At 44.9% G+C, this 18,908-nt stretch overlaps 1 protein-coding gene across 1 annotated transcript in view; it reads left to right on the forward strand.

Annotated features, from left to right (window-relative positions):
* Window positions 1-18,908, forward strand: part of UNC5B (unc-5 netrin receptor B) — a 206,557-nt gene that overhangs the window by 131,584 nt on the left and 56,065 nt on the right. The window contains exon 2 of the mRNA XM_054983049.1: window positions 14,115-14,336. Coding sequence (XP_054839024.1) covers window positions 14,115-14,336 — 222 coding nt within the window. The remainder of the gene's footprint in view (window positions 1-14,114; window positions 14,337-18,908) is intronic.

Genomic DNA, 18,908 nt, shown 5'->3' on the forward strand with positions numbered 1-18,908 from the left:
GGGTCTGAGGTAGTCGCATAAGGATTAATTGTGCATTGGCTATGAAATATTCTCCAGAACTTTTTTTTTAACATCATCCTCCATGTATGGGATTCATTAACCTGCCCCCCAAAAAAGGAGTTAGGAAGTCAAGTGACATCCAAGTCACATGCTAAGCAAGAGGGGAGGCAAAGTGATGACTAAAGCTAGGATTTTGGACAACAGACCTGGTGATAGGAAACGCAAGCTGAACGCCAAGCGCAAAACATCAAGTGCAGCAGCATTCTCAGCTGAGCGAGAGTGGAGCCGTTCTACGTTTCTGCAGCAATGGGGGAGCACTCTATAGGGAGCTGAGTGGTTCATAGCTGCTCAAATGAACAAGGAAGCGAGAGGATACGAGGGAACACTAAATCTTAGAGGAAGGAAACAACTTGTGTGGAGCATAGGAAAATATTGCTTGAGCTACCCAATGCCTGGCATGGCCTGATTCTTTCATAACTTTAAAGGGATGTGACAGGAAGAGGATTGGTCGGTGTCACTTCACTCATGAATCATGACTGCAGCACTATTATAAGCTACACCTGCTGAACTTTTCCACCTTTTGTACAGTTGAAAGATACACAGTTTGTGTCAGAAGGCAATGCTAAAGTTAGCAATCCTAATGAGCATCTGAGACAATTTGATGAGATACTGAATGTTTGTAAGAGCTCAGAGTCCTCCAGTATATTCAGGATAGCTTGTGTGTGGTTTCAAAATGGGGCAACTGACTTCCTCCCCAGGGCCATTTCAGCTCAGGAAAAATGGGGTGGGGGGGGGGCCGAGCCTCTCATCATGTCACTAGGGTTGCCACCATACCAGGGGAGGGGCTTGCCAGTGAAGTCACAGAGTTGCTGGCAATGCAGTGATGTCAATTCTGGTACAACCAGGAAGCGATACCATTGCATTACCTGTAACACTCTAGCATAGATCCCAAACTCTGTTTTAACAATAGAGTTTTGGACAAATGCTACGGCATCATTCGCACCCCATTTCCTCCCACTGTTTCCCCCCTACTGTCCAGCAGAGCAGCAGAGGGAAGGGCTGGCAGGCGGCGGGAGGTCTCTCACCAAAGCAGAAGACCTGCTCCTCATGCTGCAGTCCTGAGCCAAATTGCCCCCCTGCAGATTTTAAAATGCCTTTCCCTGCAACTATTGTGTGGTGGCAGGAAAACTGAGCTGGACCTGGGAAATCAGGACCCAGTTCATTAGAAATTGTAATGTGTAGTTTGACACTGATCCCCAGCTGAATAGGCTAATCTGCACATTGACGTCAGGCAAGCCTACAATTTAAGATTCTGCAATCCCAGGGGAATTTTAACCCGCCCCCAATTTTGTGCTAACCCCCCTCCAATAAGGCTGACTACATTTGCTTATGCATAGAGGTTTCTCCCTCTCTCTCACATATACGCCACTGTTGGACTTGGTGCAGTATTGTGGGTTGCCATACAGCAACAGTAACTGTTTTTTAAACACAGGCAGAAGCCACTGAACAGCAAGTGAGAAGAAGTGGGAGAAGGGGATCCAGAACTAGAGGTGAAGAAAAGGAGAGCCAGCTGTGTATGTGTTCGTGATGTGGGGGAGGGAGAAGTTGGAGCCAACAATGAGTGGTGAATGGGGGGCACATGGAATTTCCTGTCTTCTGCAAGCCCTTGTGGGTTGTCTGTTGTCATCACCCTATGACTGAACAATAGATGCTGTATTCAATGAAGAAATTCAAGTTAGGGCTTGCCCAGTGGTGACCCAGCCCTTCACCCATGTGACCAGACCCACTAAAGTCCCATTCCAAGAAGGATGTAAAATTGTGAGGCATTTGGAGATCCTAGTTGTGCTGTGGTCTATACGTCTATAACGTTTTTTCCTACTCTTACTCCAAGAACTCTGGGTTACATACATGGTTCTCTCATCTTCCATTTTATCCTGACAACAGCACTATGAAGGAGGTTAGGTTAGGAGATAGTGATTGGCCCAAAGCCATAGTTGAGTGGGGATGTGAACCTGTATCTCTCCAGTCCTAATGCAGCACTCTACACCGTACAACCTCCATTTGATGAATGGCAGGCAACGAGGGTTCAGGTTGGTGGGTCACAGCTTGCGTGGGCCTGCTGCATGTTCAGTCTACAAATACATTCTTTTGCTTTTTGCAGTGCATTAAAATACAATTGTGTTGGCAGATGTAAAGGATGTGGAGGCAGGTTCTCCTCAAAGTGCACCTTTAAAAAGTGACCATTATTTTTCTTTCTCTGTATGTCAAAGCAGAAGCATGCTGAATGGCGTGTAGCCCTTGTTCTGTGGTCTAAAATATGTATTAGTTTGTCATTTCAGATAGTTTTATGGTTTGTCTCTCAAAAGCACTGGGTTCTAGTTGTTTGTGTGTGTGTGAATTTCTTTTATAAAACTTAGGGACAGGCAGCATATTACAGTGAACAGAGCATTCCAGTAGCACTAGAAATACTTAGATTCAAATCCCAACTCAGCCGTTATCTTTCTGAATCACCTGATGCTAGTCCTTCTTTCTCAGTCCAGTGCACCTCACAAGACTATTGTGAGTATAAAATGGAGGAGAGGACTCCCTCATAAACAGATACATTGTTTGAGGTTTTTGTAAGGACCTAAAGATTTATTTTTATTTAAAGCATTTATATGCATTTAAATGCAGGGTCGCTAAAGGTTCCCAAGACAAATCAATAGAATTATTTCAATATACAGGCTTGGATTCTGCCCAGAATCTCTGCTGCTGGAAGGATTTCCATCAGCAAAGCACAACAAAGCTACAATCCCCAGCGCTTCTAGGGTACAGGGGCATAGGGTTGTCATCCCAAGGTGGAAGGGTAGGTAAGGATGAGAAAAAGAGGCAAGGCTGGCAGCCAGTGAAAGTTGGGGAGGGGGGAGACCTATCTGCCCAGCTTCCCCTGTCATTGTAATGTCACTTCTGTCATAAACTGAAAGTGACATCGACGACGATCTAGCATGCACCTGAAATCCTATGGTTTTACCATAGAGATTCAGCTAGAGCATTGCCCCAATGCATTGATGTCGCTTTGGGGTTCTGCCCGAAGTGACATCAAGACACTGGTAGGACTCCCAATCCTCCCCCCCGCCCCCATTTCCCCCACCACTACTCTAGCAAGCAGCAGCATGGGCATCAGGCTGCTGGCAGGAGGCCTCCTACCGAAGCAGCAGACCTGGCTGGCCTAAGAGATCCCTAGGAACAGTATGAAGGGGTGTAGGAGGTCTATTGTGGAAGGACATCAGCTGAAATGATCAGTGAAAGCCAACCCATATTACATGCAACTTAAAGGGAAGGGAGATTTGCGGCACCTCAGACAAACAGATTTAATATCGCTTAAAGTTTTGGGGCTATAACTAGCTTTGTCAGATGTCCGTTATTTTCCATTTAATATGCATATCACTTTTGAACATATTCAAGAGTAAGGCACTAGGTAAATAAATAAATAATCGCAGCACCACACCGGCTCTTCCACTTCCATTACCTTTTTGCTATTATCCATTTTATCCAGGAGAAATTCCACTTAATTGAATGTAACAACTTCGGAAATGTGCATTGTGGATATCGTTGTTGGACTGACGTTCCTGTTCGTCTCTCGTGCCTTCTGCTCACAATATCCTTTGAGTTACTCTGTGCTGCTTTTTAAGGAAGGAGGGGAGGAGAAAAAGAATAAAGGAACTTGCTGGCACGAAGCAGAACTGACACAAAGCCAGAGATTCTCACTTTCTCAGGTGGAGCACTCACACCTTAAACAGCAAGTGAACAATGCAACTCTAAGCAGAGTTACCCCCCCCCCCATCTTAAAGCCCATTGACTTCAACGGCCATACAAAAATGTGACTCTGTTTTGGATTTGCCCTGGAAGTTCTTCTAGCACAGAGATGTGGAGAGCATCACCTCCTGAATTTCTGTCTGTTGTACAGACATTAAAAATAAAGGAGCCCTGCTTGGGGGTGGGGGAACCCTGGAAGCCCCAGTAAGAAAAAGGGGGGGGGGAGACCAGTGTATTTTATGTTTACATCCCTCTTTCCCCCAGGATCTCTTTTCTACAGATTCCAGTATTTATGGCTTTTTCCTCCCTGGTAAGGTGCTTCTGAATAAGGCCCTGCCCTTTTTAAAACTTGCCAAACCCAAGAGGGCCCACCAGCAGCCATAAACCGCAGTCTGTCTGGATTTTGGCTGCAGTCTTATGGATGCCCTGAGCTCCTTGGAGAAAGGGTGGGGAAACGCACCAAATAAAATGCAGACAAACCAGGTGTCTTCTAGGGCCGCAGGTAAGCCTTTCTGGCTTGGTAGCTGTGCAGATGTAGCCCTGTACTTTCCCTCTGCTCACTCACCATCCTCTCGCCCTTTTCTGTTCCCAACTCTGGTGCTTGCTTCCCTAGTGAATCTCTTTAAAAAGACAGGAAAGGGAATATGGGAGATAAAAAAATACCTGACAGATGCAAGATAGTAGTGAGGCTAGAACATCAGAATGGTAGTTCCTTGTGAGTAACAACTGTATTGCCTAAACGCGTTCACTTTTGTTGGCTCTAGGCTTTATTATTTTTAAATGCAACGCTCCTTCAAGAGTTTCCGTCTCTGTCTCTCTCTCTCTCTCTCAAATTGGGAGAAGCCAAGACCATTGGTCCATTTGCCTGCAGTGCAACTTGTGTGAAAGAGGTGGTTTTGTGAGCATTTCAGCCCCCTCCTCCAATAATAAATGGATTTCTCCCCCCACTGAGAGCATCAGCTGAATGAGAGAATACAAGAGATTTCCCATGCAGTGGGTGGCCAGGCTGGCTAGAATGAGCAAGGGTTGGGAACGAAGGGGCCTGAAAAGGTGTTTTGATTACTTATGATAAATGCGCTCTGCATGATACTTTCCCTCAGTCATCCTTTAAACCCTCAACCCTCCCTCCTTCCCCACACAAGCATCTTTCCCCCCTTCTTGCTGTGGTTCACTTAAGCTTGCATAACCTGCCAAGCACAAGCGTTTTTTCTTGCTCCAGCTGTCAGCTCTTGCGCTTTATCTGTAACAGTTGGGCCACGTACAAAGGAACCATTCCGTCACCAACACCCTTGCAGTGGTTTTAGCTGGGTAGCCATGTTGGTCAGCAGTAGAGCAGCAGAATTTGAGTCCATGGCACCCTAGAGACCGACAAGATTTTCAGGGTGTAAAGCATTCAAGAGTCAGAGCTCTCGTCTTCAGACACCTTGCAATGGGTCAGCTTAGGAGCTGGGGAACACCGGTCAGATTTTGAACTATAGGAATGGCAAGCCCACTTGCTATTCCTTCTGGCCAGTTTCACAGCTAATATTTTAAATAAAGGGCGTACTGTGAGCTGAGAAAAGACTTGAAGGGCCAGCTGCACTGGCTTCACTCACTGACTCATTCCCAGCCCGAGGAAGCAGAAATGTCTCGACTCCTAAAAACTAGTAGAGTTTGATTTTATAACTTGTAACTGTTCCGTTTTAAAATGTATTTTAAACTTCAACCTTCGGTGGTTAATTTGTAATTGCTGGTCCTATGACCGTAATGAATTGAATTGAATTGAATAACTAATAGATTGGGCATCAGGGGAAAACATGACATGTTGGGGGAGTTGCCTCCCAAAAGGCCCTGCTTCTTGCAGCAGCCAACTTCATCTCCAGTAAAAGAGGGCTGCATAGCAGAGTCTGGAAATTCTGGATCTAATAGCATCCCCCAAACTGCCAACACGCTTTTTCAGCTGGAATACAACCCCACCCAGAAAAAGCAGGCTCCTCAACCCCTGACCAACAGCAGCTCTGTCACCCAAGGACTGAGTTTCAGTCTATTGGCCCTTGTTTATTGCCATCTCCTGACAGGAATTCAAAATGTCCGTTGCCTTGTCTGACTTGGTTAAAAAAAGAGAAGTGAAATTGGATGTTATCTGCATATTGGTAATATTTTACTTCAGAGCTTTGGACAGTGTTCCTGCAGGTATGGAAAGCATAGAGGATAAAACAGAGCCTCGTGGAACATTGTCATACGAATTGCATGGGCAGGAATAAACACTCCCTGGCAATGCCTTCTGGTACTGATAATACAGGAAGGAACAGAGCCATCAGTCATCACCTCTGCCAATCCGTCCAGAAGGTTACTATGGATGATGGTATCAAAAGCCAGTTAGAGATCCAGAAGAATCACTCTACATACCCCATCCATGGCGAAGTGCATCTGTTGGTGTGATCAGGAGCATTGCAGTTCCAAACAGAGGATCTGCATCCAAGTAGAAATGGCTTTAGAAAATCTGTCTCATCTGAGCAAGCCTGGAGATACCCAGCCTCCATTTACCAGAGCACCTCTTTAGAGTTCTGCCGCTTGCACCTCTCAATTGGCTGTTCCTCTTTGCCTGTGTTTTTGCGCTTGCATAGGCACGGACAGCGACGGTGCAGAAGACAAGAATGCTGACGAACGTCTTGGTTGTTGTTCGGATGGACTGAGGGATTAAGACTGTTTTGCAGGCCACAGAATGTTTCATGTCAAGAGTTGGCACCCCTGCACACTTCTAATGGGTGGATAGTTCAGCAGCTGCAGTTAGAGCTAAGCGCACGCTAGATGCCTGTGAGCTGATCCTTCATAACTATCTTAGAAGATGGATGGTGTGTTACAGTCAATAGACACGACCACTGCCTTATTGGAGGAGGTTAGGAGTGGGGGCAATTCTAGATATCAGATCCTCCTCAGGAGCAGGGTCTCCTTTCCTGTGGTCACTAAAAAAAGTCAGGCAGATGAAGGGAGTAAAGAAATAATAATTAGGCTAAACCCAGAAGCTTGCAATTTTCTCCAGATTAGCTCTGACTCATCTGTGATTTTTGTCCTTCCAAAAGAAAAAAACCCCACCCTACAACTTTTGATGACCATGTAGCCTCAATTATAATCATCAGAGAAGCAGTGAGTGTCTACTTGGCTAAAGAAAATGACTTGATTTCCTTTTAGATTAATAATGAGCTTTTGACATACCCCTGGGAGGCTATGCTTATTGCCTTGTGCAAAAGAGGAGCAGTCTGTCACCTACTTTTCCCCCTTCATCTCCTGCAAGGCCAAATAACTGAGCGGGCTATTTCATATGACATTTTGCAATCACATTAAGTGACGGAGGCAGCAGCGTGAGCTAGCTTGTCCTCCTGTGATGCAAAGTTGCTCTGCAGAAAAAGTCTTCATGCTTTGAAAGCCAAGTTGAAGACTGAAGGGTTTTTTTTTCCTCTGATGCTTGTACAAATTGGGTCACACATTTGCAAAGTGGGATCTTCTCTGAATCTCTGTGATGCTGAAAAGGAAGCTAGTATTGCTAGATCATGTTCCAAAATAAGAGAGATGGTCTAAAGCTACAAGGAATAGAAGAGAAACACATGAGAATACTTTTGTATGTTATGTGTTTGGGGCAAATTGGGCCCCACTGAGACCCTGTAGCTTCCAGTGCATCATCTGGGACTCCAGAGTCCATGTACCAATTCATCACATGATCTGGTGGCTCCTGTCCCGCCTCCCCCCTGCCCCTCCATCGGCCAGGTGAGTGGGCCCCAGGGACAAAAGGTGGGTGCGGGGGATTCCTTGCCCCCACTGGGAGGCTAGCATCCCTAGTTTCTTCCCTAATTTACTATATATACAGTATAAAATTATTATTGTTGTTGTTTTTAAGTTTCATTGCATACAATAGGTTTTTCCCCACAGGTTTTTTTCTGTCCGTTCTGAAACTGCTTTTATTTATCCCCTGACACATAATTTTCACTTTGGGTTTTTTGGGTTTTCCGCATTTTTTCTGGTTCTTTTGAGACCACATTTTTCTGATCTTTTTCTAGAAGCCAATTGTGAGTCGATATTTTCCTCATGTGTAATGTTTCTTTCAGTTTTGTTTCTCCCACCCACTCCCACCCACTCGTCGATGATTGAACATTCACCATCATCAAACCGCTCCTCCCACCTGCCTTTCCTCCCTCCTGGTTTTGTTTTCCACATTTTTTAAAATCATCATTTTCATAGTGTTATATCAATACATGCAGCAGATTCTTTGAATTCCCAGCTTTATTATTTTTTTTTTTTTTAATGTAATCTCTAGCTCATTCTGTTACACAGATATGCCCTTTTCCTTTATCTCTGCAAAGGAAGGGGCCAGAGACTTGCTGTTTTTAAAATGAACGCTAGGAATTCAGAGAACCTGCGGCATGTATTGTGTTACAATGTTAGGTTGCTATAACACTATGAAAATGACATTTAAAAAAAACACAATTCACAATCCCCATGGGTCCAGTGGATGAGGCGTGGCTTCTTCCGGTGTCAGAAATAGCAGCGTGGCTTGAAAAGCACATTGTCATTGCTGCTCGAGAGATTCCATCCCAACAGAGGTTAGTTTGCCCTGCCAGTGTCAGCCTTTGCCTCATAGCTCTGGGTCAGCCCAGGTGAGACTCTCCGGTTTGGACCATGGTGGGAGGACATAGGTACATGTGGTGGATAAGGTTGCCAGCTCCCTTTACTCTCCCAGCACTCATCTCTCATCTCTCATCGCATGTGTGTGCTCCTGGTGCAGCATGATGACATTACTTTCAGGAATGACGTTGACGCGGAGGGCCCAGGAGCACTCCTGCAATGGCATCGCTCCTGGGAGGAACACCTAGGGGGTGCCATCTCCAAGCTGCGAAATTCCTGGAGATTTTCAGTGTGGAGCCTGGGGAAGGCGAGTTTTAGAAGAAGAGGGACCTCAGCAGAGTTTTATGCCATAGAGTCCAACCCCAAAGAAGGCATTTTTTCCAGGGGAACTGATCTCTGTTGCCTGGAGAGCTTTATAATTTCAGGAGATCTCCAGCCACTACTTTGGTGTTGGCAATCCGAGGATGGAGCCTGGAAAAGGTGGGGTTTGGAGAGGGGGGAACTTCAGCAGAGTATAATGCCATAGAGTCCACTCTCCAAACAGCCATTTTCTCCAGGGGAACTGATTTCTATGACCTAGAGATCAGTTGTAATTCTGAGCTATCTCCAGCCACCACCTGGAGGTTGGCAACCCCTTGATGCACCACTAACTTAATGATTCATCTCACACCCGTGTTCTGTGGGCCTAATACAGCTGCTAAAACTGTGAAACTGCAGAGTCTGTTCAGTGAAATGCCGCACAGAGCAAAGGTATTTTGAAATATGGGGCATCCATTAAGTCCTATGGAGCTGTCATGTGCTGGGATAAGCGACATTCCTTTAGCTAAGGGACACCTTTCTGTGCTAGCTCAGGTGCTCTGCGTTAGAGGCTCATGATAAAATAATGCCATGAACCAGCCTGAAGATGAATGTTGCTCTCCTTCCAGAAGTGCCATACACGGCAGAGATTGAGGCAATTTCAGTTTGTCAGGTGTTGTGCAGTTAGTCCTGTGTCCTGGGTTTTAAATCTAATGCTTACTGTGAACATACAAAGAGCAGCAAAACTTTTTTTTAAAAAAAAAGCCTGCACATAGCAGGACAAGCAAACAGTAATAGGAAACTTAATCGGTAGCTTCAGGCCTGCATTACAACCCTGGCCAGGGATAATATATCTTTAAGTACTTGTAATCTTTTGAAATTCCCCTCAGCCATGCCTGGCAAGAGGACATGGAGATTATCAAAGGGGTGGGGGTAGGTGGGAGGAGAAGTGACTGGGAGGGGGAAAACTTTGCCAGACGCACTTTAAGAGACTAATGGATTTCTAATGTTTACATTCTTTATATACAAACCTGCTTTATAAATGATCCTGGCATTATAGCTGTAAAACAAAGCCATAAAAACAGCCTGCAGCTCAGGCATAGAGCATAAATGCCTTTTTTCTCAGGCAGATGAAGGGGAAGTGGAGCTTACAGCAATCAATATTTATGTGCTTTATCTGTGCTTCTACAGTGCAGTCAGGGAGATGGTACACAGACTTAGGTATGTTGCTAACCTCTGGGGTTGCGCTAGGATTCCCTCCCCCAAACAGGTGTTCATTGGATCTCTGAGGGTGCATAAGCCAGGTGCAGCCCTTTTTGCCCTTCCCAGACCTTTGAAACAGAGGGCATTTGAGCTGCCATTTTGTTTCATTGTTTTAACTAAGCCTAAATTGCCAGATATAGCTATTAGGAAATTATAATTATGGGAAGCAGCTTCCAGAACGTTTATTTAGATTACTATAACAAGGCTTCTGTAGTGAGGCAGATCCCATCCTGATTTTTGAAAGGAAAACAGGATTGAGGTATAAGTCAGCATTTGCCACACTACTTTGCTAGATATGGGGGGGGTGTCATGCAGTGAGAATATAGAGGTCACTCTGGTGGGGGGGATATAAAGGTCATCAGAGAAAGCAGAAGACAATGGCGCCAAGTTTGGGCTATGGGCCTTTGGGATTTCATCATTTTCCCCTACCTTGGTGTGTCTCATTCAGACATACTTGGCTAGTACACTTGATAAAATGACTCCATAGGTCTCTCTGAGCATCAAATTCCCACAACTTTTTAAACTTCGAATCTGAATTTCCCAACAGCATGATGCTGCTGAGATAAACTGGAACTGTATGCCGAAATGAGTTTTATTAGTGTTCTTTCTGAGTCAACAAACTAAAGGTATATTATTACTTAGCTTTGAATGCTCCAGGTTAAAACAACACAACTGATTCACAGAATCGTTTTCATTCCCTGAAGCCCTTATAAATTCCCTCCCCCTACCGTGGTGCTAGCGATAGCCTGGAAAGAATATTCAAAACATGGCAGAACTAGGCATGTTGAGCCATGATGTCCATATCTGTCAGAGCATTCACAATAGATTTTATCGCTTCCTTGATTTTTTTTTAACTTTCTGTGCCTTGCACATCTCCAAATGGCCCTTGCGAATTGGCTCAGAGATTTCTGATGATTCTGGCTTTTGTCAAACTTGAACACAAGTTGTCTTTCCTGGGCACCTGCTAAGGTTATTTTTGTATGAGCAGCTTTTATTCAAAGCCCAGACAACAGGCCATCAAAGAGAGCAATTTGTAATCACCACACACAACTCTGCTGAGCTATGGGACCTACACAACAGGACATTTTATTCTTAATAATCAGTTTTTGGATTTGAGCATTTCCAATTTTAGCTCCAAAATGGCCCATTCATCATGGAAACATAATCTTGCCTGCACCCCACTCTGTTTCCCCCTTGTTTCCCTCCTGGTCTGTTCCTGGGTACTCAGCTAACTGCTTTGGGCTGAAACTGTGGGGTGGCTCAAGAGGGCTCCCCGGGAGGGCATTGAGCGCCTTAATTACTCCGCTTCTCTGTGCAATTGGTGGGGTGCTGAGAAAATTACAGACCTGCAAATGAAATTAGGGAGGGGACGGCTGCACAAAGAGGAGAGGAGACCAGGCAGCATGAGAGAAACAGAGAGACCGAAACACAGAGAGAGAGAAATTAGCCTGGAGTTTAATTTGCTGTTTCCAAAAGAGCAGTTAATGGATTATGACAAATGTCCTACTGCTTTCCCTAGTGCTGTGTTAAAGTGGAAATGGAAAGTCAATTTTCCTAAATGGATTTTAAATGACTGACCGTGTGTGTGTGTGTGTTTGTGTTTGTTCACAGGCTGATTGTTGTTCAGAAGGCTTCCTTGGAACTATTCCTGTTTCTCTCTTTTTGGAGTCTGTTTTCTAATAATATTTGATTTGTATACCACCCTTCAGGACAACTTAACACCCACTCAGATTGGTTTTCAGTGTTATAGTTATCCCTACAACAAACACCCTGTGAGGTGGGTAGGGCTGAGAGAGCTCTGGGTGAGCTGTAACTGACCTAAGGTCACCCAGCTGGCTTCAAATGGAGGAGTGGGGAATCAAACCCAGTTCTCCAGATTAGAGTCCCGTCGCTCTTAACCACTACACCAAACTGGCTCTCTCCTAGAGCCCCAAAAGAGTCTGTGAACTCAATTGGTAGACCCTTGTGATTCTCAATCCCAGGCTTTCCCCTTGGCATTTTCTTTGGATCCAGCCAATGCATTCCTCCTGCCTGTAGTGTTGGGAATGCCAAAGTACTGCCAGGTCCTCTCCTGTTGCCACTGAGGGAAACGTTTCTGATGCACAACCTCTGTTTCCTGGTGTCCTCTTGGCTTTTGTTTGATCCTTCTGGTCTGTGATTTGCAGCTACCATATATCAGCTCAGCAGTCTTCACTCTTTTCAGGCTCAGGATCCACCTTTATCCTGTCAAGTTGTGGTTTCAATTTTTTAGGATATGTGTCCACTTTTTGTTGTTTCTGCTATTCTCTTCTCTTGCTTTTTCCTTCTCTCTCTTCCCCCTCACTTTAAAAAATGAATGCAAATACCGACAAATAATATGGGTGCAGCCAGGGCTTTTTTTCTGGGAAAAGAGGTGGTGGAACTCAGTGGGTTGCCCTCGGAGAAAATGGTCACGTGGCTGGTGGCCCCACCCCCTCATCTCCAGACAGAGGGGAGTTTAGATTGCCCTCCGCGCTGCTCGGTGGCGTGGAGGGTAATCTAAGCTCCCCTCTGTCTGGAGATCAGGGGGCGGGGCCACCAGCCACGTGACCATTTTCAAGAGGTTCTGGAACTTTGTTCCACCGCGTTCCTGCTGAAAACAAAAGCCCTGGGTGCAACACTGCCACTGCCAACCCACCTGAGGCTCAGATGTGGTCCAGTATTGGGACATGGCTCACCTAGCGAATACCAATACTGTATATTACTCAAGAGCCAACCTCTTCAACATAAGCCACAAGTGTTTCATTATTTTTGGAGCTCCCTTCAGATGACAGCTGAGAAATGTGCTCTGCCTGATATCTGTGCACCAGGATTTTCAGCCCCCAAGTTTCACTTTGGTGCCCACATCCCCTCTTTCCGCTGCCATGTTCAGGAACACCCACCCAGGTGCCGAGAAGGATGATTGCACACCATGCTTGAATGATGAAATACCATAGGAACACAGTGCATCCCTTAGCTCTGCCAGCAAATGGAGTTCTGTGTGATTTGATAGCTCACAATGCCTGGCTTATCATGGCCTTGCTCTGATTAGTGAAGGAAAATCTGGGTGCAGTTGGTAGACAAGGGTATATCTGTGTAGTAATCGCCTTCAAAATTGCTGCTGCCTAGTGCAGAATTTTCTCTGACTGAAATACTGGGGAGGGGGCTTTGCTTTGCTTTGTCCTGGATTCTACTTGGGGGGCTTTCCCCCTCACCCTTCAGGGCCACCACATCAGAACAATGTGCCCTGGACCCTTCCTCAAAAGAAAACAAATTGTGTTCCTTTCCCTCTCCAGATGTTCTTCCAGATTGTGAAGATCTCTCAAGGATATGGTTGCTTTTTCCCAAGAGCCTGAGCTCACTTTTCTCTCCAGGGCTCAAAGCCAGGAGGGAGGCACGTAGATCTAGATATCCTGTGAATCCCAGGCCTGCCCGTCTGGTTCCAGTGTTATCATGCAACTGTAGCTCTATTGCTAACCTATTGGAAGAGAATCAAGATTTCCACCGTGTGATTGGAGCACACTAATGCTGCAATCCTGTCCCACTTGGGCATAATCATAATGCTTCTCTTTTGCATAGTGCATTAGAACATTCAAAGCATTTCACCTGCAATAGCTCAAGAACCATAACAGCCACATGAGGTATTGCTGTCCCCACGTTGCAGATGAAGGGGTTGAAACTGAATGACGGTGGAGTTCGTAACAAAGGCAACACTTGATCCAGGCACTTCCAGATTTCCAGTTCAGCCTCTTGAGCACTTTGCTGTTACCTATAGCTTGTGAGTGCATTCTGCTGAAATAAGTGAGATTTACTTCTGGATACGCAAGCATAGTAGCACTTGAACCTTCCCTGGTTTTGTAGAAACGGCCATGCCAAGAAGCGTGCTTCCTGGATTGTATTTTGTTTTAAAATTGTGTCCAAGGCCCAGATTGCCCAGTGACTATGAAATGTATTATAAGTAGCAAAACAGAAGTGAGAAAGATGGTTCGTTTGGAGCCTGTGCAAAGGAGATTGCAATTAACAAAGAGTCAGAAGTTAGTTGCTGGCAAGCTAACCTTGGGTTTTTTTTAAGCTAAGCAGTGGTACTGGTTTTTGCTTTCGTGCGCTGTTGCTTAAAGCAGTCGAAGCAAATTTTTCACACTTGTCTTGTCCTTTCATTCCAGGGGTTGAGTATGGGGATGTGCTGCCAGAGTCCTTTCCATCGGCTCCGGCAGAGTCTCTCCCCCATTTCTTGCTGGAGCCCCAGGATGCCTACATAGTGAAGAACAAGCCTGTGGAGCTCACCTGCAGAGCCAACCCTGCCACCCAGATCTACTTCAAATGCAATGGCGAATGGGTGAATCAGAACGATCATCTCACAACAGAGACTTTAGATGAAGTTACAGGTGAGAAATATTTGTGGATTGGACCATCTTCTTCTATGCCCATCTCCACTCTTCCTTTCTTTGATCTGCTTCCAATATGACATTTTGCACCTAGGGGCTGACTCCTCAATTTATTCCCGCTGAAGCATGTGCTATAGTGCGTGTTCTCTGCAGGGGAGGGGGGTGGGGGGGCAGGCAAGTTTCACTAAGCCAAGAATTAAAAGTGACAAAGCTCCAAGCTGGACATTTTCCACTCAAGGCTCTGGGAAAATCACCTTTCCTCTCACGAAATCGGGCATGGTGATACCTGATTTTGACCAGAACTGCAAAGGAAGAGGGCATTTAAGCTTCTCCCTACAGTGTCATTTTCCTGATGTGAAATATACCCAGGTATCTGCTCTTTGTTCTCTGCTCCTCGGAGTCTTTACATAACAGGAAAAGAGTGTGGTTGGGAGGTTTAAAATCCCCTCCCCTTGTGCTGTGGCCCTACTTGGAATTGGGGCCCCACATGTCTGTTTTTTTAAAGAGAACAGCACTCCCAAACATCCACATAATCGATCCCTCAGTATCCTGTATCCAATGAGGACTGGATATAGAACTCAAGGAAGTTTTTGCAAAGCAGGAGCGTTGTTATCAAGCAGTGCTTTTGAACTGTATTTCTATAGAAGCCAGTGTGGAGTTCTTCCTTGAGAAGGTCAGTAATGGTGGTCAAACTTCTCCTACAAGCAGTTTGTCCGCTATTATCATCTCTTGCAATCTCCAGTTACAGGGTAATGTTGCGTGTTTCTAGGATATACTCTCAGAGCCAAACTACAAGTGATGTCTTACACAGGTTGGACACTAGTCGGCTTCCCTCAAGTTTTGATGGGAAATGTAGGCGCCCTGGTTTTACAGCTTGGCTCTCCATTACAGCTGCAAGACCAGGATGCCTACATTTCCCATCAAAACTTGAGGGAAGCCGACTAGTGTCCAACCTGTGTAAGACGTCACTTGTAGTTTGGCTCTCAGTAGCTTGATGGTATGGTTTGGGCAGCATCCTGCCTGAACTGAGTGTGCACTCTAGAACCCTCCCTAGAATCCTCTGTGTTCCTTGGCAGACAATTTATTTTATTTAAGACACTTTTCGCCTGTGTTTCTCTAACAAAAGACACACGCTGATATGGAAAAGGTTCTCAGAAGGCAGAAAAGTTTAAAAGCAATGCAACAGAGCAACAGATGTATATCACATGTGACTGTCTGGATGAAAATTGAAATAAGTGCTATTTACTTCTGAATAAGCATGCATATAATTGGGCAGCAAATAGTACTTTTCCCACTGCTGCTTCTCTAGGAATAGCCATAGCAAATATTGTGCATCGCGGCATGCATGTCTGATAAAGCTGATGATGGTGGGATGAATGCAAACATACTTGAGGAGGAATTGTGTTATGACCTGACTGTTTATAGGATCAAAAACCTTTATAGGATCATGAATCAAAAACCTGTCTAAGAGCAAGAAAACAAAGAAGGAAAACAAACAGCAAGAATGCATAGTCAATTTTAGCCAGGGCAAAAGGTTAGCAATAGGGAGACCCCAAAGAACCCAGTCTGAACATTCCATTCATGCTGAAGAGGCTGTCAGGGGATTTTCAAGGATTTTAAGGCTATCCTCAAGCAACCTTCTGTGGCTGACTTATATTGGGCCAAGGAAATAATTTACAGAAGACTGCAGACTAAGGAAGTTAGAAGCCTGTGTGAATAGATCTTCATAGAGTATTTTTCTTTGGCTTTTATCAGAGAGATTCTTGGAGCCAAACTACATGAGACACCTGACACGGGTCGGGTTCCTGCATGTTTACCTGGGAAGTGTAGTCGGGCTAACAGCAGCAGGGCCAGAAGGACGGGAGGGAAAGAGTCAATGAGGGGAGCCCAAAGCTGTTAGGCGGCTAGCAGTGGCAGAAGGAGTTGCTGAGGCTGCCGCTGCTGAGGCTGCCACTACTGCAGCTGCTAGACGCAACCATCCTTCTCACCGTTCTTAGATAAGTCATATCTAAGCGTTTAAATTCCTCTCCAGTGTTTGGTGTCTAGTAGGAGTGTGCATCTAAGTTTCAGAAGGATTGAACAAAATCTGAGTCTTTGTGGGGCCCACTGCCCAGGAGATCTGCAGTGGTGCTTTGGCAAGAGAAGTCTTACCATACCCAGAAGTCTCCCAAGACTGGGGAAGGTGGAAGGAGTTTGTCTCAGGCCCTGAGCTTTGTAAAAAAAAAGATGCTGGACTAGGTGGACCCTTGGTGTGATTCAGCAGGGATCTTCTTATGTTCTTTGTCATATTCAATAAGCAAAGCCTTCTCAAAAAAGAATCAACAACAGAGAGGCAACATCTGGAAATGAATTGGACTGAAATAGATAAAAAACAGAAAGGGACACTTTCCAAACAGCAAAGGCCGGCAAATGGGTGGCATAATCTTGGGTGGGATTTAGTACAGTGCAAGGTACTTATAAATGACCTTAAAATATCTGCCCATTAAAACCACTGCTGTCGATTTTAACTTGGAGAACTCATTAGAAGGCTGCTCATCGTATGGTTTCCACCTAAGGGCATTTTGCCTATTGCTTGAGAACGTAGAGAAAACTTCTTCGTACGTTGATTTCCTTAGCAATGTAATAGCATGTGATAAATCTTCTGAAGTATTTTATGTATCTGCTTATGACACATTAACAATCTAGACTTGATCAGTTCATTATGGATAAGCAGTGAATGTACATGTGTTGAAGTACTTACTGTGGATAGAACCAGCGTGGGAGAGTTTCATAAATTTATGTTTTCGAGCCACAGATTCACTCGTTTGACTGATCCATGAAATGTCAAGTGGCATTGAACATTGCAAAGAATTACCTTAGTTTCCTTCATTGATGTCTTGCTTTTCTCCCAAATGGGGACTCTCAAGTGGCTTACATTATTGTTCTCCATTTTATTCTCACAACAACAATCCTGTGACGTAGGATAGGATGAGAGAGTGTGACTGGCACACATTCACACAGGGAGCTCCTGTGGGAGAGTGGGGATTCGAACTCTGGTCTCCCAAATCATAGTCCAGCGCTCTAACTACTACACAACACTACCACTCAGCCCATGTACACAGCCTCTTCCACATTCAGCTGGCATTTGTCAGGTCTGCAAAGAACCTTGTGTAGAAAAGTTGCATGGGCCATAGATCAAAATATTCATCTTTTCTACACTGGATCATTTTTGGAAATTGTGAACGAATAGCAACAATAGTCTTGTGGCAGAGATTGCAGCTGCTCAGCGGCACTGAATGTTCAAACACAGTGTGTGCACACAGTGCAGGGCTGTACACAGAGATACGTTCAATTCAGGGGCAATGGTGCCAAGTTGGGTGCTGCTGCCTGTCATACTTGCTCCTTTTGCTCCACCCCCTAACTTCTTTCTTGCGACCAACACTTAAATTTTCATTTCAAGCAAGTATGAGTACATAAGACAAAATTGGTTTCTGTGTATACACTAGTACTGTTGCAAGAATTCTGTTGTTTTTGTGCACTGAAGTGGATGAGGTTGTTAGTGTTTATGCGTGCTTGCAGACATCAGAAAAAAACAGAGAGGCGATGGCAACTATAGTGAGCGACATAAAGGAAGGAGATAAAAGGACAGCAGCAGGACAGTGAGTAGCAGGGCCAGTGGGTGGCTCTGAATCTGCTTTGTGAACAGATACAAAAGATTTTGTTCCCAGGCCTGAAGCTGTGAGCACAGAGCTGTGCCTGACTAACTTGGGCATTGTGGAAACTACTCCTGGAGTCTGGCAGTACACAATGTGAGAGGGGTGCATGCAACAAGCCTAACGCGTCTACATGTTGCGCTTGGATGGGGGAACGCTCAGAGGAGTGTTTCCATGACAGGATAGATTGTGTTATTTGTCTTTAGATACACTGTTTGAGGAGGGGGGGGGGTGGAGAGGAGTAAGTACAGAATATTCAGCAATCACGCACACATTCTACTTGGATTACATGTTAAAAATCCATTTGAGCTGACCATGTTCACAAGATTTCAAGCAAACCCATGCAGTTGCCCTAACTTCTTGCTCCTAACATCAATGAATGTTAGGAGATCAGAAACTGGAATCTGTCTCAAAAACATATTGATTGCAAATCTGGTCTCTTGTCAGGATACCCATCCCGTTAATCCTGCAGTTAGGGATCATCAAAGGCAGATGTCTGTTTTCGGTTGGATTTTTTTGAAGAATGAACCGTGGAAAGAATTGGGCTTCTTTTATTCTTCATTAGTGAGAAATGGCTGCAAGATGCTTAACTATTTCCCAATAGGCCATTTCTCTCTCTCTCTTTCCTTCATTTATAGGCTCAATTCTTCTTTAAAAAATTAAATCCAAAATGAATATATAACTATAATTAAAGCTTCCATTAAATAAGTCCGTGCTGCACTGCTGAACTCATGCAAAAGTCCATATTAAATGCCTTCAAGGACTAAATTATTTAATTAGGATAGAAGTTGCCAGCATGAATATCAAATGGATTTGCAAGAGGCTTCACCATCTCAGGAGACCACTTGCCACATAGTCTTGCTGTCCCAACTATTACTGT

The sequence above is a fragment of the Eublepharis macularius genome, chromosome 6 (genome assembly GCF_028583425.1).
Source record: "Eublepharis macularius isolate TG4126 chromosome 6, MPM_Emac_v1.0, whole genome shotgun sequence".
Lineage (NCBI taxonomy): Eukaryota > Metazoa > Chordata > Lepidosauria > Squamata > Eublepharidae > Eublepharis > Eublepharis macularius.